Raw genomic sequence first — 18,873 nt, 5'->3', positions numbered from 1 at the left:
AAGTGTTAATTGAAAACCAATCGTCGATGTACATAACGTACTAATCCAATACGACCTAAAGATCATCGGACTATGGCATCACACAGACCACAGGAGTGGCTAACCCAATTTTTTTCTTTTAAAATCAACATAATCTTTCATAATAATCCATATAATAACATAAATAACAAAATAAATACTTAGTACTTAATTACATATACGAGAGCCCCCAAACTGACTTGAATTTAAAGTTTACAAAACATTTTTACATATCATTCGACTCGCCATACATAGGTCCACATACAATACATGCCCACTAATAAATAAGTCGATACATACTCAAAAGTTGGCGGCTAGTGCTAGGTGGTGGCTCCTTCAAAGGATGATGCTACTAACATGCGCACAGAAACAAATTTCAAACGTTGAGCTCACAAGCTTAGTGCCACACTAATAGTCAAACTATATTACATGCATCCTCTAATGAACATACTTAAAACATACTTACTAGCATTCCAATATGCTAAGCTAAAACATACATACAAAGATAGGCATCATGGTGCGGCTAAGGGGCTACATCTCAGAGCTCATGCACCCCTATATTATACCTAGGGTGGAAATCCAGAATTCTACATCGGATTATGTTGATTTTAAAAGAAAAAAATTGGGTTAGCCACCCTGTTGTCCGTGTGATATCATAGTCCATCGATCTTTGGGTCTTACTAGATTAAGATGTTACACCGACGATTGGTTTCCGATTAACACTTTTTTAAGCATTAAACGGATAGAAAACGTTTCACGTCAGCCGAAAGTAACAGTTCAGTTGGTCCACGATGGAAAACATTGGTTAAAGGGTTACATTAGAGTTTTTTTTTTCGAATTGGAGGGCCACATTGATCTGAAAAATAAGATAAAAACCACATTAATTTTTTTAAAGTTCGGGGACATTGAGTGCCTTTTCACTTAATAAATATGATATTTTTTTTCTAAAAGTTATAAGTATATCGTTTAATTAAAACGTTATTATAAATATATTAGTAGTAGTTAATTATTAGATGATAACAGATTAACAGTAATATAGTTTGATATAGTAATAGTTTTGGTCCTTAAAGTTTATATATCTATCAATTTGGTCCTAATTTTAAAATAATTTAATAATTTAAACCATTCATATTTAATTTTTTTTTCAGTTTAGTATTTGTTTTTCTGCTTAATTTCTTGCTATTCCCCTAAAATGTTATATTATTTTCATGGTATATAGAATAATATAATTATCCAACTAATGCTTTGATCCAATAGATTTGTTTTCTTTAACAGTATCACAAAAAAATAGAATTTCAAATGTGAAAGGCCAAACTTATTGAACTATTTTTGAGTTAGGGTCAAATTAATAGATTGTATAAATTTTAGAGACTTAAAATGTTATTATACCATATTAGATGTCCATTTTGATTTTAAGGATGTAATGATCTATTTGTAACAATGTTTTACTCGAGTGACATGTTTGTAACTTTTAAAAGAATAGTGACCTATTTTTGGTTTATATTTTACACAGAAACAAAATGAAAATACTAGAATAAATTTAACCCCACACTTTTAAAAATCTTTTTTGGTACCTCTTTTTCACAACTTTTTTTTGTATTGTCATTTATCAGTTTATGTGTGTTTTGGAAAGTAGCACTGAGATTAGTGTTCCATTGTCTCGTGGTTGGGAGCTTTCATTATTTTTACTCTTCATAACCCATAATTTTAGGATAAAAAATTTAAATAATAATTTGCTATTTGAACGAAAAATAAAAGGGTAAATTATATCGTTCTTCATTAAACTTTATTCTCTCTCTTATTTTGTTCATTAAACTTTATAGATTGAATCATTTTACTCACTTTGTCGTTAACTTTTTAACAATGTAATGAAGTGTTATTTATTATTATTATTTAATATAAATAATTGAAAATATAAAGAGTAAATTACATCGTTCATCGTTGAACTTTACCCTATCTCCTATTTTGCTCACCAAACTATAAAATAAAAACATAAAGTGGTCGTCGGCCACCGTCGACCTTCATAGATGGTGGTCGTTCGGTCCCAAATTTCATGGACCGCTTCACCTCGACATCTTAAGTCCGAATCCAACCTCCATTTTGTCGGAACTTGCTCCGAATTCCACGAATTGGAGATTGAAAATGAGGAAGTCGAAACCTTTCACTCGATATCCACATATTTTGAGATATTTTTCGATGAAACAACCACCAGATTCGGACTCAGGGGATCGAGACGATCCGACCCATGAATTTTGAGATTGAACGACCACCATCAACGGCAGTCGACGGTGATCAACGTGGGCATTCGACCACCTTCTATTTTTATGATCAAAATAGAAGAGGGAGCAAAGTTCGGTGATGAACGATATAATTTATGATTAAATAATAATAAAATGACACGTCATCACAATGTTAGAGAGATAACATCAGAGTGAGCAAAATGATTCAATCAATAAAGTTCAATGAGTAAATTAAAAAAAATTGAAAGATGTAATTTACCCAAAATAAAATAATAATGAAAAATCCACAAACAATAGTAATAGAAATTAATTCTTCTATGGATAATATACATATAACAGCATGGAATTTGTCTTGTTTACACTATGATATATATATATTTTTTGGGGACCAAAGGTAAATTTGACAAGGACTTTATTAGTAAAAAACACTATGCTACATTTTATGATAAATCGTATTAGATCAGATATGTCTAATTTAAATCGTATTATTTATCTATTTATTTAAATGATTGTTCAATTGCTCAACTCCTCGTTGATTTTTATATAATCAGACAAGGCTGAAAAACGTATTTTCTGGTTAGTGGTGAGCAGAGCTTTTCATGTAAGAACTGCCGTACATCAGCATGCTACATTTTAAGTTCTTAGATTGAATTTATTTTGTTTTGTTTATCATATTATTATTTTCTTAAAAATCCTGGGTTTTGGGTTGCAGTTCTCTTTTGATGATGTTTTCTTCTACAGTACATGATTCAGCTGCCGAGTTCATATGGTTCCAAAAATGGAAAAGAAACTGCCGGGAAATGGAGTGAAATACAAAGCAAGAAAACCCAAATTTCATGGCAAAAGTTGTACTACTGGTGGAGAAAAGGAAAAAGAATATCATTATTGCTAAAGAAGAGCAAGGTTGAATTTTTTTGGTTAATTTTTGAAGAAGAAGAAATATGCCAACGGTTTGGTTTTCTTTGAAGAGATCTTTACACTGTAAATCAGAGCCATCAGATGTTCATGACCCAAAAACCAGGAAGCAATTGAGTACAATACTGACTAGAAAAGCAGGCAGGTCAGGGTGTTCAAGGTCCATAGCAAATCTCAAAGATGTAATCCATGGAAGCAAGAGACATTTAGAGAAGCCACTGAGTTGCAGTCCGAGATCCATTGGTAGCAGTGAGTTTCTTAACCACATAACCCATGAAGTTATTCTCAGCATCTCAAGGTGTGAGCTGAAAATCACTGGCTTTGGAGGGTTCCAAGATGGTGTCACCAATGGTGGTAGTAATAGTGATTCCAATGGTGGCGGCGGCGGCTCAACTTTTGTTGGTACCTTAAGGCCTGGAACACCAGGGCCCGGTGGCCACCCAACAATGGATTATTTTAAGAATTCTTCTGCTACTGCTCCAAAGAAATCACCTTTCCTTTTATCTGAAAGGAAAAGTTCTGGTTTTGGAGGTGGCAATGTTCATTCAAGAAATAGGGTTCCAATGGATGTTCTAGAATCACTTGCACAAATGTGGATAGCAATTTACCAAATTCGAAGCTGCTGAAACTCACCATCTCTCCAAGCATGCTGGTAACTTTTTGTTGTTGTTGAAATTCTTTGAAAATAGTCTTTCCATTTATTGAAAGTTTTGGACTTTGCTTTTCCTCCGTTGTTTTCTTATCTTCTTGGTACTTAAAATCACTCACTTTCCTCTCACCACAAAATCTAGTCTTTTCCCCCCTTTTTGAAGTGAGCATTCCAAGATTTTACCTTTACGAATGAACAATCCAAGCCTTTTTCTTTACTTTTTAACATATTTCCTAGATACCCTTTTCCTTGTTCTTTTTCGATCAATTTGGACAAGGTTCTTAATTCCCTGCAAATTTTCTTTTGTGGATATGTTTGAAGCAGGCTTATCTAAACATTCTCATTTTTTTGGCAGTTACTGAGCTTGTGGAAGGTGACTCATCCAGGAGGATTGTTGAAATTATATGTCGGACGAGTTGGTTGAAGTCCGAGAACCATTGCGGCCGGATCGAAAGGGTCCTGAAAGTCCACAACATGCAGAAAACCCTGGCTCGATTCGAGGAATATAGGGATATGGTCAAGATTAAAGCAAGCAAGCTCCCCAAGAAACATCCTCGATGCATCGCCGATGGAAACGAGCTGTTGAGGTTCTACGGCACGACCGTGGCGTGTTCTCTCGGTCTAAATGGCTCCTCGAGACTTTGCATATCCGAAAAATGTTGTGTTTGTCGGATTATTAGGAACGGATTCTCCGCCAAGAAGGAACTCAAGGAAGGACTTGGTGTTTTCACGACTTCCACAAGTGGAAGAGCTTACGAGTCCATTCGAGTTGTTGAAGACGATCCGTCTATAAGGAAAGCTTTGATAGTTTGCAGAGTAATAGCCGGGAGAGTTCATAGACCTTTGGAGAACATACAAGAAATGGCAGGCCAAACCGGATTCGGCTCGTTGGCCGGGAAAGTCGGTCTGTATTCGAACATCGAAGAACTTTATCTGCTCGATCCTAGAGCTCTCCTTCCTTGTTTTGTGGTAATCTGCAAACCTTGAATAAACAAATTTCAAGTGCTTTTAACTTAGAATTTGTGAATTTGTGAATTTATGATGTTTATGTGAATCCTTTTCTTGAAAGAATTCTCATTCTTGTTAATTGTTAATATGGTCTGGTTTGTGCACCTCAGATTCATGTGCTTCTTTTTCTTGTTTAAGAAACTGTGATTGTAGATGAAAATGTCCAAATATTTGGATAAGAGATAAAGATATTCACATACATAAAGACAAATCCAGGATTCGAATAAAAGATAAAATATCTTATAAAATTCATGACACAATAATTTGACCATGATTAACCATTCAAACCAGTTGCATGATTGCTTGGAGAACAAGTTTAATTATTGTCATGTTGATTTCATTTCATAAAGTATAGTGATTTAAGAACATGGGACCCTTTAAACATGTTTTTGTGTTGTCTGGTAAGAAAAACAAATGAAAAAAATACTAATGGATGTGCTAACGTGTCCACTTGCTTGTGGTCCTTACCAACAAGAGACAAAAACCTAGGAAAACATTAGCATGGACACCTGTAATTCTGTCGTCTTCTTCATTTTTTTTTATCTCAAAACTGGTACAAAATAAACAACCCTTCTTTGTTTTCCCTCTCTTGAATTTCAAACTATTGGATTTCAAGGCACATGCATGTCATAAATGAATGTAAACCCCTCTCATTTCACCTGTCTGAATAAAACATAAATTCTAGAGTTTGAATTCCATTCAATTGTGTCTTAAATACTGGATTGGGGTCAGTTTGGGAGCAGATGAACTCAAATGAAAGATATTTATTTCCCTCCATTTTCAGAACTGGTTAAGACTCTTCGAGTGTGTTGTCACATTCCTGAGCCATTGTTGAAGTCATTCTTTTTATACTCGAACTCGGTTAAAAATCTCTAATATGGGTACGTATTCGAAAAATTTATGAATTTGAGGATCTTTAGAAGGTCATATCCTCGTACCCATCGGTGCCAATACTTTTGTTGACTGCAATGGCATGATTAGGCTCGGCTGAATAAAAATTTGCATACTCAGCCAACCCTAGGATGAAAATCGTGATTCTGAATGCCGATCAACCATCGATCGATCATGATTTTATGGTCGGTTTTGGTCACCAAGAGTAGGAGAGATCGTGTAAAGCTTTGTCGATGGTAAAAGGTGTCGGTCGGCGTAGGTTTAAGGGTTAAAATAAAAAGTTTTTAAAATTTTGGGCTTATTTCAAAATTTGTGTTTTCTTTTTTAATATACTTTTAAGTTTTTAATTTTAAATAAAAATTTTAAATTTACCACGGTGTTAACTGACCGTCACTGGTTAACTCATTTTTAGTAATGGAATAAAATATTAGGCACCAAACTGAAACAAAATAAATGTTAGAGACTAAACTCGAAAAAGAGGCATAGATTGGGCACCTTCTCTATAGTTAAGCCAAAAGAATAGTATGAAAAACCGGAGAAAGAAGTACCAACCTTCACTACAATGAGACGTGGATTCTCGCTTGGCTTGATCTGCAGGAAAACAAAAACGGTGAACTGAATAGCACATGAAGAACATTCATCAATCTTACATAGCACAATGCATAGCCCATCAACAGTTAACCAAAACACTAAACAAATCATCAATTAAAACATAGAAAATGGAATAACTTCGTAAATTGTATTGCTTTTATTTTATATGTCAAAAGTTTGGTCCCTTTTAACACACACACACAAAAGCAGTTGCTTTAGACTTGGCCAACAAAATTACAAGGAGAAAACTACAAAAGGAGTGAAATTTATGAAACACCCATTTCCATATAATCTCCAAAGAGCTGAAAATGTAAAGATTAGAGCAAAATAATTGATGGAAGAATTTAATTTACGTGCAGTGTTTTGAAAACATGATCGGATCGACCGGTTCAATCGGAAACTACTGTCTAGTCCGGTTCAATTTATACCGGTTGAACCGTTACTAGTGAACCGGTCGGAACCATTGAACCGTTCGAACCGGATCAGCTGAAAACCGGAAAAAACCGCCAATTTTGTTTTTTTTTAATTAAACCAAACGACGTCGTTTGTTAAACGAGCCAAGTCGAACTCGAGTATTGCTGAGCTCGACTCGAACTTGAAAACTTTAAAAGTAAGTTCAACTCAAATTCACGAGCTAAAAATTATCAAGTTCAACTCGAACTCGAAATATAATATTGAAACTTGAACTCGAAAAGGCTTGAACTCAAAAAAAAATTAGAAGTTCGATTGAAGTCTAAAATTCGAGTTTGATTGAAGTGAAAGAATAGTTCACTCAATGCTCACCAAAAGGCTCCATGATTTTGAATGTCAAATTACCTCTTATAGAAGTTAGTTGGGATGTTATTCTATGTTTCTTAGCAATGTGGGATTGTTTTGTTCTCATATTTTTACTCTTTAGACTTTTGGGATGTTCTTCTATGTTTCCTAGCCATGTGGGATTGTTTTAAAAAAAAATAAACCAAACAATATCATTTTTTTATGATTTTTTAACCCCAAATTTATTTTTTAATTATAGTTATATAATTATATTTATTATTTAATATGTTTTACCTTAAATATTATGTTGTAGTTAATTTGAATAATTTTGTTTCACTTGATTTTATGGTTTTTAACTTATATATGTTATGACTTGCTTTGAATATAACTTGTGATATTAAAAATTATTTTTTATTAAATATTTTTGATATTTTTATTTAATTTTTTAAATAATTATGACGTCGTTCGGTTCTTTCGATTGGTCGGATTGATCGGTTCGACCGATTGAACAAGTGAACCGGTAATATGGCCGGTTCACTAATCGGTCCGATTCTGAAAACCATGTTTACGTGGAGAGTGGGGAGAGGAGGAGGAATTGACAGAAGCTGGCCCAAAAAGGAGTTTGAGGACGGAGAAAGACCGGCCATCGAGCTTTGCAACGCAGCCATGGCTGCCATTTTCGCCTTCTTCAACGGTTCTGTAAATTGATTGTCGACAGCTACTGTTTTGATGATGACGACAAACATGGTGTGTATGTGGAAATTGTGGATGATAAAAGATAGATGATAATGGAAACGACGGAGTTTTGGACTAAAGTTTTGGTAAAAAAAATATTATGGGCTTTGGGCTTAATAGTTGAATCAAACTAAATTCATTATTAAAATTCATCTCAAAATTATATATAAAATTATACATTTTATCGATGAAACACGAATCGAGTTATTTCAGTGATTATTGATTAAAGATGTGATTGTTATCTTTAAAAATTTTAGGTTCGAACATCAATGAGTACATGATATTTGAGCATTCATTATCAAATGATTGAGATTCTTTAAAACATATACTATCACTTGTAAACTCATATATATATATATATATATAGAGAGAGAGAGAGGTCAAGATCTACTTACACAATGTAAAACTTTTTAGTTTTACACAGATTTAGGATCGTTTGATGAGTTAAAAAAATGACTCAAATTAACAATAGGGTATATGAAGATATTCACTTAGAAAAAAAATAATGAGTCAATCTGAGTCATCTATTTTCACTCATCCAATAGTCTTAAATCTGTGTAAAATTAAAAAGTTTTATATTGGATCTTAAATATATCTATATATATATATATTGAAAATGATTACAAATAAATATTAATTAAAGGACCGATTAAAAAGAATTTACATTATTTTATAGAGAAAATAACCTCAGTGACCGAAAATGTCTTATAATATACGATTTTGACCAATTTTTTTTCGATTTGCCAAAATGACCAACAAAATCGCAATGCGATATCTAAATCGCAACGCGATCTCCAGTATCGCAAATCAGTTTTCAGATTCGCAACGCGATTTTGACTATCGCATTGCGATTTTCCAAATTTGCGTTGCGATTTTAGAAAATCGCAATGCGAATATGTAAATCGCAACGCGATTATGACTATCGCAACGCGATAATACAAAATCGCAACGCGATTTTCTAAAATCGCAACGACTGGTGGTATTGCATTTGTTTCTTAAGAATTTTCTCTAAAAAAAATAGTATCTGCGCGGACGTGTCGAAGACACGACCACGACCCGAGACTAGACGGGACGGCGGCGGCGGTGCGCGAGAGTCCCCCTTGTTCTCTTCCACTCAACAAGGAAGTGGGAAATCCAAGCCTTAAATACTCATTCTCAATAGTGTTTCCAATACTATGTGGGATTGAGTATTGCAAACACTTGGGAATATTTTACACTATCGCAACACATTCTTTATTGTTTCAAACTAAGATCTTACAAATGGCTTCGGAATCTTTTACACTATCGCAACACATTATTTATTGTTTCAAACTCCATGTGAATTTGGAATAGTTAAAATGTAAACTTATTTTGGATTTTTCACTATCGCAACAACACGTTTTTCAAACTCTCGCAACACATTTTAACTATCGCAACACATTTTAACTATCGCGTTGCGAATCTTACAATCGCGTTGCGAATTTGGAAACTGAGTTGAAAAATTAGAGTTCGCGTTGCGATTTTGTTAGTCATTTTGACAAATCCAAAAAAAAATTGATTAAAATCGTATATTATAAGGTATTTTCGGTCACTGAGGTTATTTTCTCTATTTTATATTGTAAGATGATAGTATAATAATATAATAACTCAATATTTTTACTTTAACATAATACACTAATTAGTTCTTTTTTAGCGACAAATAAAATATACGTATCAACTTTAGATAAATTTAATTATTTTTTACACAATATATAAACATAAAATGAAGTTAAATTTCAGTGATTAGTAAAATCCAAAGTAAATTAAAGGTTTATATATACCGGAATTCATGTATAATTTTGAGATTTAACTTTGATTATCTATGCTTTCATTACTAAAGGGTTTAATATACAAAATTAGATCAGCAAATCAAAGGAGTAAAATCTAATTATGTTACAACAAATTATAAACAATCCTTTTTCCCTAAGAAAACTCACTCAAACGAGAATTCAAATACTACAAGCATGCCCTCCACATCTGAACATGTACCACACAAGACAGAGACCAAATCCAACGTACTTTTTTAACGAATGGAAGAATCACTGGGTTGCAATTCAAAGGTGTCGGCTGCACTGTCCATGGACTCCTCTCTCCGGTGTTCGATTATCTGATTCTTAGTTTCTCCTTGCTCTAAGTCGACTGAAGCCTCATCTGCAATTGCGGATTGAGACTTCTGGTGTTTCTTGTTGTGTCTTGTCTTAAGGATCCGCGTTAGCACTTGCGCGATGTCCCTCATGGAAGGTCGTTTCTTCGGAACGCGGTTCACGCATTTATACGCGAGGGCTGCTATTTCGTTGAGCTCTTGCGCGTCGAATTTCCCGTCCAATCGTGAATCCATGATTTCCTCCCACCCGACTTTCCCTTCGGTACTCATAGCTGCCTGTTGGTCACATCACTATTATGTTCCATGGATATGAACTCAATTCTTGAAAGAGAATGTGCAAGAGAGATCTTACTAGCTCAACATATTCCATGAGACCCTGTAAAGGATTTCTTCCTGCTATGAGTTCAAACAGCAATACCCCGTAGCTGTAAACATCGCTTTTTTTAGTAAAGGTCCTCGTAGATATATACTCCGGGTCGAGATATCCAAACGTTCCTCGTATGTTAGCTGCATGTTTGTCTACCATCTCTTCTCTCGAAAGCCCGAAATCAGCTACCTGCTTAAGATCGAATCTTAATAGAATCTCATGCTTGTGTTTTGACAATCTATAATTAACAATCTGCAAGAACATACCCTGCCTCTCATGGACTGATCCAAAAGAATGTTGGAAGACTTAATGTCCCGGTGTATTATAGGAGGAGATGCCTGGAACCGAAGTATGAACAAATTCAGAAATGTTTTCCAAAAACACAAAATGCATGCACGAGAATCAACAGATACATGCCTGCAAACGCAGAGGGGTTAAAGTATGGTCCGGATAAGTAGAAATATTACCCCGTCATGAAGATATTCCATGCCCCTCGCTACATCTAAAGCAACATAAACCCTCAAATTCCAGCTCAGAGGTTCATGATTTTCACCTGCACAAAGAGGAAATGTTGTTTTTAACAGAATCCAGTGTATGTGTATATTTTCAATTAGCAGGCACTACAAAGTTCCTCCTAAACCCTAATCTATTGATGGTTTATAGTAATTCGATGCTAATTATGATCCAAATCATACTTATATAGACTTATTTTCACCATAACAGTTGATTTTCACAATTCAAGTATGTTTAACTGTTGTGTTGATGTTGTTCCTCATATAGTCGGTGCTGGATTTCCTGGGGTCTTATATTCAAGTTGGACCTCTCCACCAATTAACAGTCGGTTTTATGTTGGATGCCTAACATGTATGAAGAAAATATTGAACGCCAAACATTCAGAAAAGCTTTGTTTCGAAGAAAGTGGTAACGTATAGAAGAGCGAGACCGGCTGATATACAAGTCGATAGTGCAGTTTTCAGTCCTAGCCTTTCAAAATTACACTAATCTTTCTACGGAGAGAGTTGACAGCATACTTACTGTACAAATGCGAAGCCAAGCTGCCTTTACTCATGTACACATAGACAAGCATATTCTGACCCTTTTCTGCACAATATCCGACCAAATTTACAAGGTTTCTGTGATGCAGTCTTCCCAACAACATAACCTGAAATGTTACGACGATGAAACATTAAACAAGCAGGAGAGAGCACGAAGGAGCAACAAAAAGCAAACTACTAAACATCCCTACCTCAGTCTGGAACTCTTTCTCCCCTTGCTTAGAATCAGTTGCAAGCACTTTCACTGCAACAGTCTCACCGGTTGACATCTGAGCTTTATACACCTGACCGAAGGCTCCTTGTCCTATTAGTGTTGTAAAATTGTAAGTTGCTTTTTGCAAATCCCTGTATCGGTAACAACATCGACAAATTAACAAACTAGGAAATAAACTCATTCATGTCTCAAACCACCCAACTATCCTACTAGTTTGCTATAGCATGAATGAAAGTATTAAGGGCTGAAACACATTCTTAAGTTTGGGACATTAGCTCGATTTTAGGGATAGAAGTTGCCTGATACTGAAAAACTATAGCATCGCAAGAAATCGAGTTAGTTTCTCATCAAGAATGCTCACTTTTACCGAAAACAACACAACTTGACAGATACCAAAACTGGAATACTTTGAAAATCTCCATCAAGCTATCTATCCATCCTGGGGCACAACATGAAAAACCTAAGCAAAGTTTAAGATTTGACCACGAAAACAACTTCCCAGAGCCGTTAAATCATTTATCATATAAAATGCATAACAAAACAATCCAATTACTAACACATTTTCTTCACACATAATCACATATACATAAAATTAAAGAATACTTTGTTAAAATCAATACAACTCAAAACCAACTACCACGATGCATAGAAACGTACTTGTATGAATACTCGGGTATTCCGGACATAGAGACAACATTGCTTTTTCTAAGCCCGTCAAGCCACACAGACATTCCATTTCTTCCAGATTTCACAGGTGAGTAGGGGCCGGTAGTTGAATCGGATAACATAGTACAAGAATCGGCTCCACTAGCTCTGATAGGGATAGTTGCAGCTCTTCTAGAACTGCTGTTTCCTATCTGGGACCTCTTTCTATGATACCTGATGCAAAACAATGCAAAAATAGCTAAAAGCACACCAATCACCACTCCTATAGAAATCCCAATGATCAAACCAGAGGACTCCCCTCTCATTTCTACTCTTTTGTTTTTTGCTATTCAAGCCTCCCGTCCATTGAAACAACTGCAAATACAATTCTGGGTCATATCAAGCCAATTCTAAACTATCAAAACATTGACAATAGAGAAAAGGAAAATTAAAAAATCTGTAGTGCAATTCAGGGTCAAATAAGGCTAATTTAACTAAAACTAGAAGGTCAAGTTTAAAACTTTCATGACTTTTTTCACTGCAAAAGGGATAAAAGTCAAAACTGATATACATGACAAAAAGAACAACTTTCTGACTGGTCTTATACCAAAACTGCTCGAATTCACATGACCGCACAAGGAAACAAATAGGAAAGACCCCCAGAAACATAATTCAGTAAAAAGGGAAACCAATAAATTCCCCAAAGCTTGTGATCTGAAAAATATACTTGATCTGATTAGCATTGGTCAAAAACCTATAATTTACTATGAATCAAAAACTGAAACTTTCTTCTGATTATGATTAAAAAAACAAGAATTACATATGCTGATCTGTATGATTACTAAGAACAAAAAATTTAGAGTTATTGAACTCCAAAAAGAGTTCCAGGAAAGCAAAGAGCTTTTAAGCGAACCTATTAGTTTCTTTTACTTCAGTTTCCAAATTCTCTTCCCTAAGCTTTCTCACCAACCAAACAGAGTGCAGAGCAAGAAAGGAAGGGAATAAAAAACACCCAGAAGCAGAAAACTTTTAACCCATGAAAACATGACAACAAGGCCAGAAATAAATAACAAAAAAACCCAGAATTTCTTTTCCATAAAGTAAATGCACTGCTGAAGAAATAAACCAAAAATAAATAAAACTGACTTTGAAGGGTACCTCTTTCAAAATACATTTCTTCAGTTACATTATCTCATTGGAGCAAGGAGAAAGAAAAGAGAAAACAGCTGTGGAAAATGATGAGATAGCAAAATTCTTTGAGTGGGATTTTACAGGGAGAAGGAATCTGAGAGTTGAGAACCGAGAAAAAGGAGAAATGTTTGTGAAAGTTTGAAATGAAAGGAAATGAAAATCTGGAGTTATCGTTTCCAGTGTATTTAGAGGGAAATGCTTTCTCTATTAACTACATTAAAAATGGAATACGTGACTCGCCGTTTGTATAATAAAGGCGCGACTACTGTGAAAGAAAAATATCTTCTATATATAATCTTTCAATTTTAAATTAAAAACTGTATCTATGTGTTTAAATTTATTTTTTAGCTTAATGCCTAAATAAGTTGTCCAAATTATATCATTTGTATTAAATAAGTGACTATATTTTTTTTACTCATCCGGTACCTAACGTTATAAGCTTTTGCATTTGAAGTACCCGGTTGTCAACGGCGTTAGTTTTTTTTCATTAAGTGACACGTGTCACAACTTGTTTATTTTAAATTTTTTATATAAAATTAAAAAAAATTATATATATTTTTAAATAGAAAACACAAATTTTGAAATAACCCCTAAACTTTGAAAATATTCATTTCAACCCCTAAACTCACGTCGACCGCTGCCTTTTACCGTCGAAGAAGCTCCACCCGACATCACTTCCCCCGAAAACCAAAAACCCTATGAAATCATGATCGGTTGAAAAGCGATTGACAATAAATTGGCGTTTTAAATCCCGTGAACCCTAAGATGAAAATCGTAATCCCACGTGATTCCAATGGTGAATCGGCAACAACTACGGCGACATATAACTAGATGATGGTAAAGACTACGTCGACGGCGGTGGTCATGGTTGGAGAGGGCGGGGACGACGAACTAAGGTTAAGATTTGAGATTTTGAGACTGTTTTATAATATAAGAAAACTTAGGGTTTTTTTATAAATATAATAGTATTTTTTAAAAAAATAAATTTTAAAATTATCAGGTTGTAACACGTGTCATTTAACGGGAAAAACTAACGCCGTTGACTGCCCGGGCACCTAAAGTACTAACGTTTGCAATGTTAGGCACCCGGATGGGTAAAAAAAATGTAGCCACTTATTTTGCACAAAAATATAGTTTGAGCACTTATTTGGGCATTAAGCCTTATTTAAAAAAAATATTTATTAAATTAACATTTAGGATAATTACATAGGATGTGCTCAGATTATGTTTATTCTAAATTAGTCCTTAAATTTTAAAATATTATATATATCAATCTATAAATTATGACTCATTTTAAATTGGTCCAAAAAATTTAAATATTCTATATCAATATCCAAACTATCGAAATTCTATTTTGGTCATTTTGTTATTGATACATTAACTCTATTTGTTAAAAACATTAATATGTTTTTTATAATAAAAAAATTGAACTCGTGACTTTTTAAAATGTTATTAGAACCTTCAAAAATAAATTAAATTTCTTTTAGGATATCAAGATTTCAATTCTTGGACATTCAAAAACATATTAATTTATTAAGAATGTCTAAAAAAGTAGTGGAGTTAATGTCATATTAATAGAAGGACTAAAATATTATGATATTAATAGTTTGATAATTGTTATAAAATACAATAAAATTTAAGGATTAGTTTAGAATAATGATCATAATTTAAGGATTAATTGTTATAAAATATATATTTTGGTACCTTAACTTAGTTTCAAGATATAACTTGACATCTAAATATTTTTTTTTTGGCTAATTAGATATATGAACTTGGTTTTAAGGTTTAGTCTGATAGTTAAAGCTATTTTCTGTTCCAATTAAGTACATGAATTTTTCATTTAGGTTCAATTTGGTACATAAATCTTGATTCCATGATTTAAATTATTTTAATTAAATCATTTATTGTGAACACTAATTTAGACAACAATTTGAAGTTTGAATACTAATTTGAACCAATAAATTAAGTTAAGATACTAAATTAGACTAAAAAAATTAAATACTAGATTGAACCCTAAAGACTAGTTTAAACACCTAATTAGATAAGAGAACAAGTACTACTATATTACACATTAAAACTAAATTCATATACTAAAATATGTATTTATTTATTATTAAAAGTAAAAATAATAACTTGTTACTCCATATTTTTATCTTTAAAAATATAAAAATAATAACCTATTAGAATGGATCAATGTATTGTATTTGAAAAAACAAATTATAAATTTTAATAGATACATTGTTGTCATATGTCAATAACGATTGTTATCTTCAGAAATCTCGGATTTATGCATCAACGATTACAAGATATTTAAGTATTTATTGTCAAATAGTTGAGAGTCTTTAAACGGATATTATCAGTGACGAATCTATAAAAAAATTTTAGGGTGGATACATATATGTTAATAATAATAGATAATTTTTGTGTGAGATAGATATAAACAAAATTTTAAGGTGAATAACATCAACGAAATGAATAATTATCATAAAAAAAATTCTGATTTTAGGTTGGGCTCGTGCCCACTCTGAGTTCTTCTTACATCTACCACTGAATACTACAATTTGTAATTATCCTAGATTAATAAAAATAATATTTTAATGTATTAGCTCATTTTACTAAGATCTGGATGGAAAAACCAGGTGTACGACTCGAGTCGGTCCAGATTAGTCAAGGCGAAGCCTTAGGAACCGGAAGGAAAAAAAAGATACCCATAAAGTTGAGGCATATATTGGTGAGTTGGTCCAAAGGTGCAGCGGCAATTTTAGGTGTGACCTTAGTGTGGAATTGAAGTTTGGTAACTCATTAGGCAAGCATCAAGTTTAAGTCACCTTTAAGTGGATTAATTTTGGCTAATTTTCAATTTAAGTGGATTAAAATTGGTTTGTAGAAAAAATTTCGCCCACTTTATAACTAGCAAATTTAATTAATTGTTATCGGTAAAGATTTAAGAATCAATCATTAATCCCTTTTGTCTCTCTATAATCTTTCATTTTTCCATTTTGCTTCGTTCAATTCTTTTAAGTTTTATTTTGCATGTCTGACTTTTTATTTTGTTTATTTTATAAATCTTTACATTTTTATAAAATAGTAAATACTTTTGTCTATTCTTATATCATTTTTTTCATGATTGAATTTATTGTCATCATTTTATTTAGTCGATTGTTATCTGGTTATCTTGATGATCTACTCATACTTTGAATCATTGAACTGGTTCTCTCATATCGATAGTTACTCGTAATCACCTCAAACATGTGTTTTAATTGTGATAAAGTCAATTATCATCATGTTGTCATGTTCTATTATTATATTAGTGTCGATGGTGTTTATTTTTCGTGCCGACAATGATATTTGTTTATATCTTTTTTTTTGAGTTGTGTGATTATTTTATACCCTTCTTTTTGTATTATCAAATTTTATTTTTCAGTGATTAGTTTTGCTTTTAGATGCTTTTAGAAGAATAATTAATTAATATGACTAGTGTACTTTTGATTATGTAGATTATTCTTTTTTAATATTATTCTTTTTATTTGATTTTTTCTTTATTTATTCAATAAAATAAGCTAATGTTATAATTTCAGGAAGAAAAAATTCTCCCTTTCTATAAGACATACTTAAGTATTTAATTACATCGCACGAACCAAATTACCTTAATGATTAAAAAGATGATTGTTATTCCTACATGTCTCGGGTTAAAGCACAACGCATATTAGAGGTGTTTGAGTGTTGTTGTCAAATGGGATGAAAGCCTTTCGAATATGCACTACGTTATAATCACCTTTAGATTAATAAAAAAAGTATTTAATTTCACCGAAAGAGATTCTTTTTTGTTTTAATAATATAAGTTGATTACAAGTGGTAATATATGTTTTAAAGACTCTCAACCATTTGACAATTAACACTCAAATATCCCGCAGTAGTTGGTGCTCGAACCCGAAAGATAACAATCATTCATTTAATCACTGAGGTAGTTTGATTGGTACGTACGATTTATAGAAAGGGAGAAAAAAATTATATGAAACCAATATTAAGATTTATTGTTGCTAAAAATTAAAATGATGTCTTTCACTAGTATGTCATATGCTTAATCCACACCAAATGGGGACATATGTCTACCTTATTTCTTGTAAAAGAGCATATAATTATAAAATTTTAATTTTAAACTTCAACAATTATTCTTTTGTTCAAATATACATTTTGGTACAAGAGTTTTTATCTATTTTTATTTTGTCTATTAGTTTTCTAAACTTTATTTGTTGGTTCAAATTAATGGTTAAACTTGATTTTTCTTTTTAAATTTTTTACACCAAATTTATCATTCCGACTATGATCATATTGATGCCAGCATACATCTTTGATTTATACAAATATTTACATGCAATAAAACGACATATAAGTTTAATAAATTACTTTCTAATCAAGAATTTAATCATAATTATAAGGAAAAATGAACTTTTACTTATCCATATTTAGTTGCACTCAATCTTTGAATTTTTTTTGATGAAATTAGTTTAACTAAACCTTGTATAGTATTTACATCATAAACAAAAAGAAGTGGTTGTCCATTTTTAAGAGACTTATCCGTATATATAGGAGGCAGTGGGTAACTGTTAACCTAAGTCACCTAATCCGATAGGAAAGATTAAAATCCATATATATATATATATATACACACACCTTCAACTTAGATAGTTTATTCATATGAACGACCTCAATAATTAAAGGAATCGTTATTATTGTTAGAGGTTACGAGTTCGAGCACCAGCGGTTGCAGTAGGGTAATTTAGCATTTATTGTAAAATGGTTGAGAGTATTTAGAACATATATTACTTTGTAATCACCTTAGCTTAATAAAAAATCAATTACCTATAAATATTAAATATGATAAAAATTTAAGATATAATAAATAAAATAAATACAGAAAATTTACACATAATAAAATTTAAACTTTAAAATTGTTTTTATTCTATATTAATAATACAATAAAAGTATTTTTTTAAAAATGGAATAATTATTATTTTTAATAACAATCTACATTATCAATAATAAATATGTGGACCCACATCTTACCCTTAATGAAAAAGACTCGAATTATAGTCAATTAAAAAAGGATTATTTCAAGGATAATAATAATCATAATAATGAATAAGGTCTTATTATTTTTCAACTTCCTATCTTCCTTGCCTAGACCTATATGTCTTCAAAATCTAGACCACTAATTACACCCAATGAATTCCATTATTGTTGAAAATAAAAGTCCTACCAAATGTTTACAGCATAGTTAAAATATATATGGAAATATTCAATTATTTATTTATGTAACATAGTGGGGATTTTTTATATTTTATTAAATGAAAAAAATGCTTTTAAATGCAACATTGACAATATGTAGAAGGTGATGTAATATAAAACGTGTATAAAATTGAACAAAATATATTATAACATGAAGGTGAGGCAGAGGGAGACTACCTCACTCATT

General features: G+C 32.3%; 1 protein-coding gene and 1 pseudogene across 1 annotated transcript; one reads left to right on the top strand and one right to left on the bottom strand.

Moving 5' to 3' along the window:
* Positions 1–3,191: 3,191 nt before the first annotated feature.
* LOC120179439 lies at positions 3,192–4,984 on the top strand (annotated as a pseudogene).
* Positions 4,985–9,637: 4,653 nt separating this feature from the next.
* LOC120179449 (calcium/calmodulin-regulated receptor-like kinase 1) lies at positions 9,638–13,528 on the bottom strand. Its single transcript, XM_039185045.1, has 8 exons — positions 13,365–13,528; positions 12,219–12,581; positions 11,539–11,692; positions 11,328–11,454; positions 10,760–10,845; positions 10,559–10,630; positions 10,278–10,481; positions 9,638–10,201 (listed from the first exon to the last, which is right to left on the bottom strand). The coding sequence occupies exons 2-8, from the start codon at positions 12,530–12,532 to the stop codon at positions 9,845–9,847; spliced, it is 1,314 nt and encodes a 437-aa protein (XP_039040976.1). The 5' UTR covers positions 12,533–12,581; positions 13,365–13,528; the 3' UTR covers positions 9,638–9,844.
* Positions 13,529–18,873: the final 5,345 nt, after the last annotated feature.

The sequence above is a fragment of the Hibiscus syriacus genome, unplaced genomic scaffold (genome assembly GCF_006381635.1).
Source record: "Hibiscus syriacus cultivar Baekdansim isolate YM2019G1 unplaced genomic scaffold, ASM638163v2 tig00112416_pilon, whole genome shotgun sequence".
Taxonomy (NCBI): Eukaryota; Viridiplantae; Streptophyta; class Magnoliopsida; order Malvales; family Malvaceae; genus Hibiscus; species Hibiscus syriacus.
Note: the sequence above shows the minus strand (reverse complement) of the source record. Positions and strands in the feature narration are given on the sequence as shown.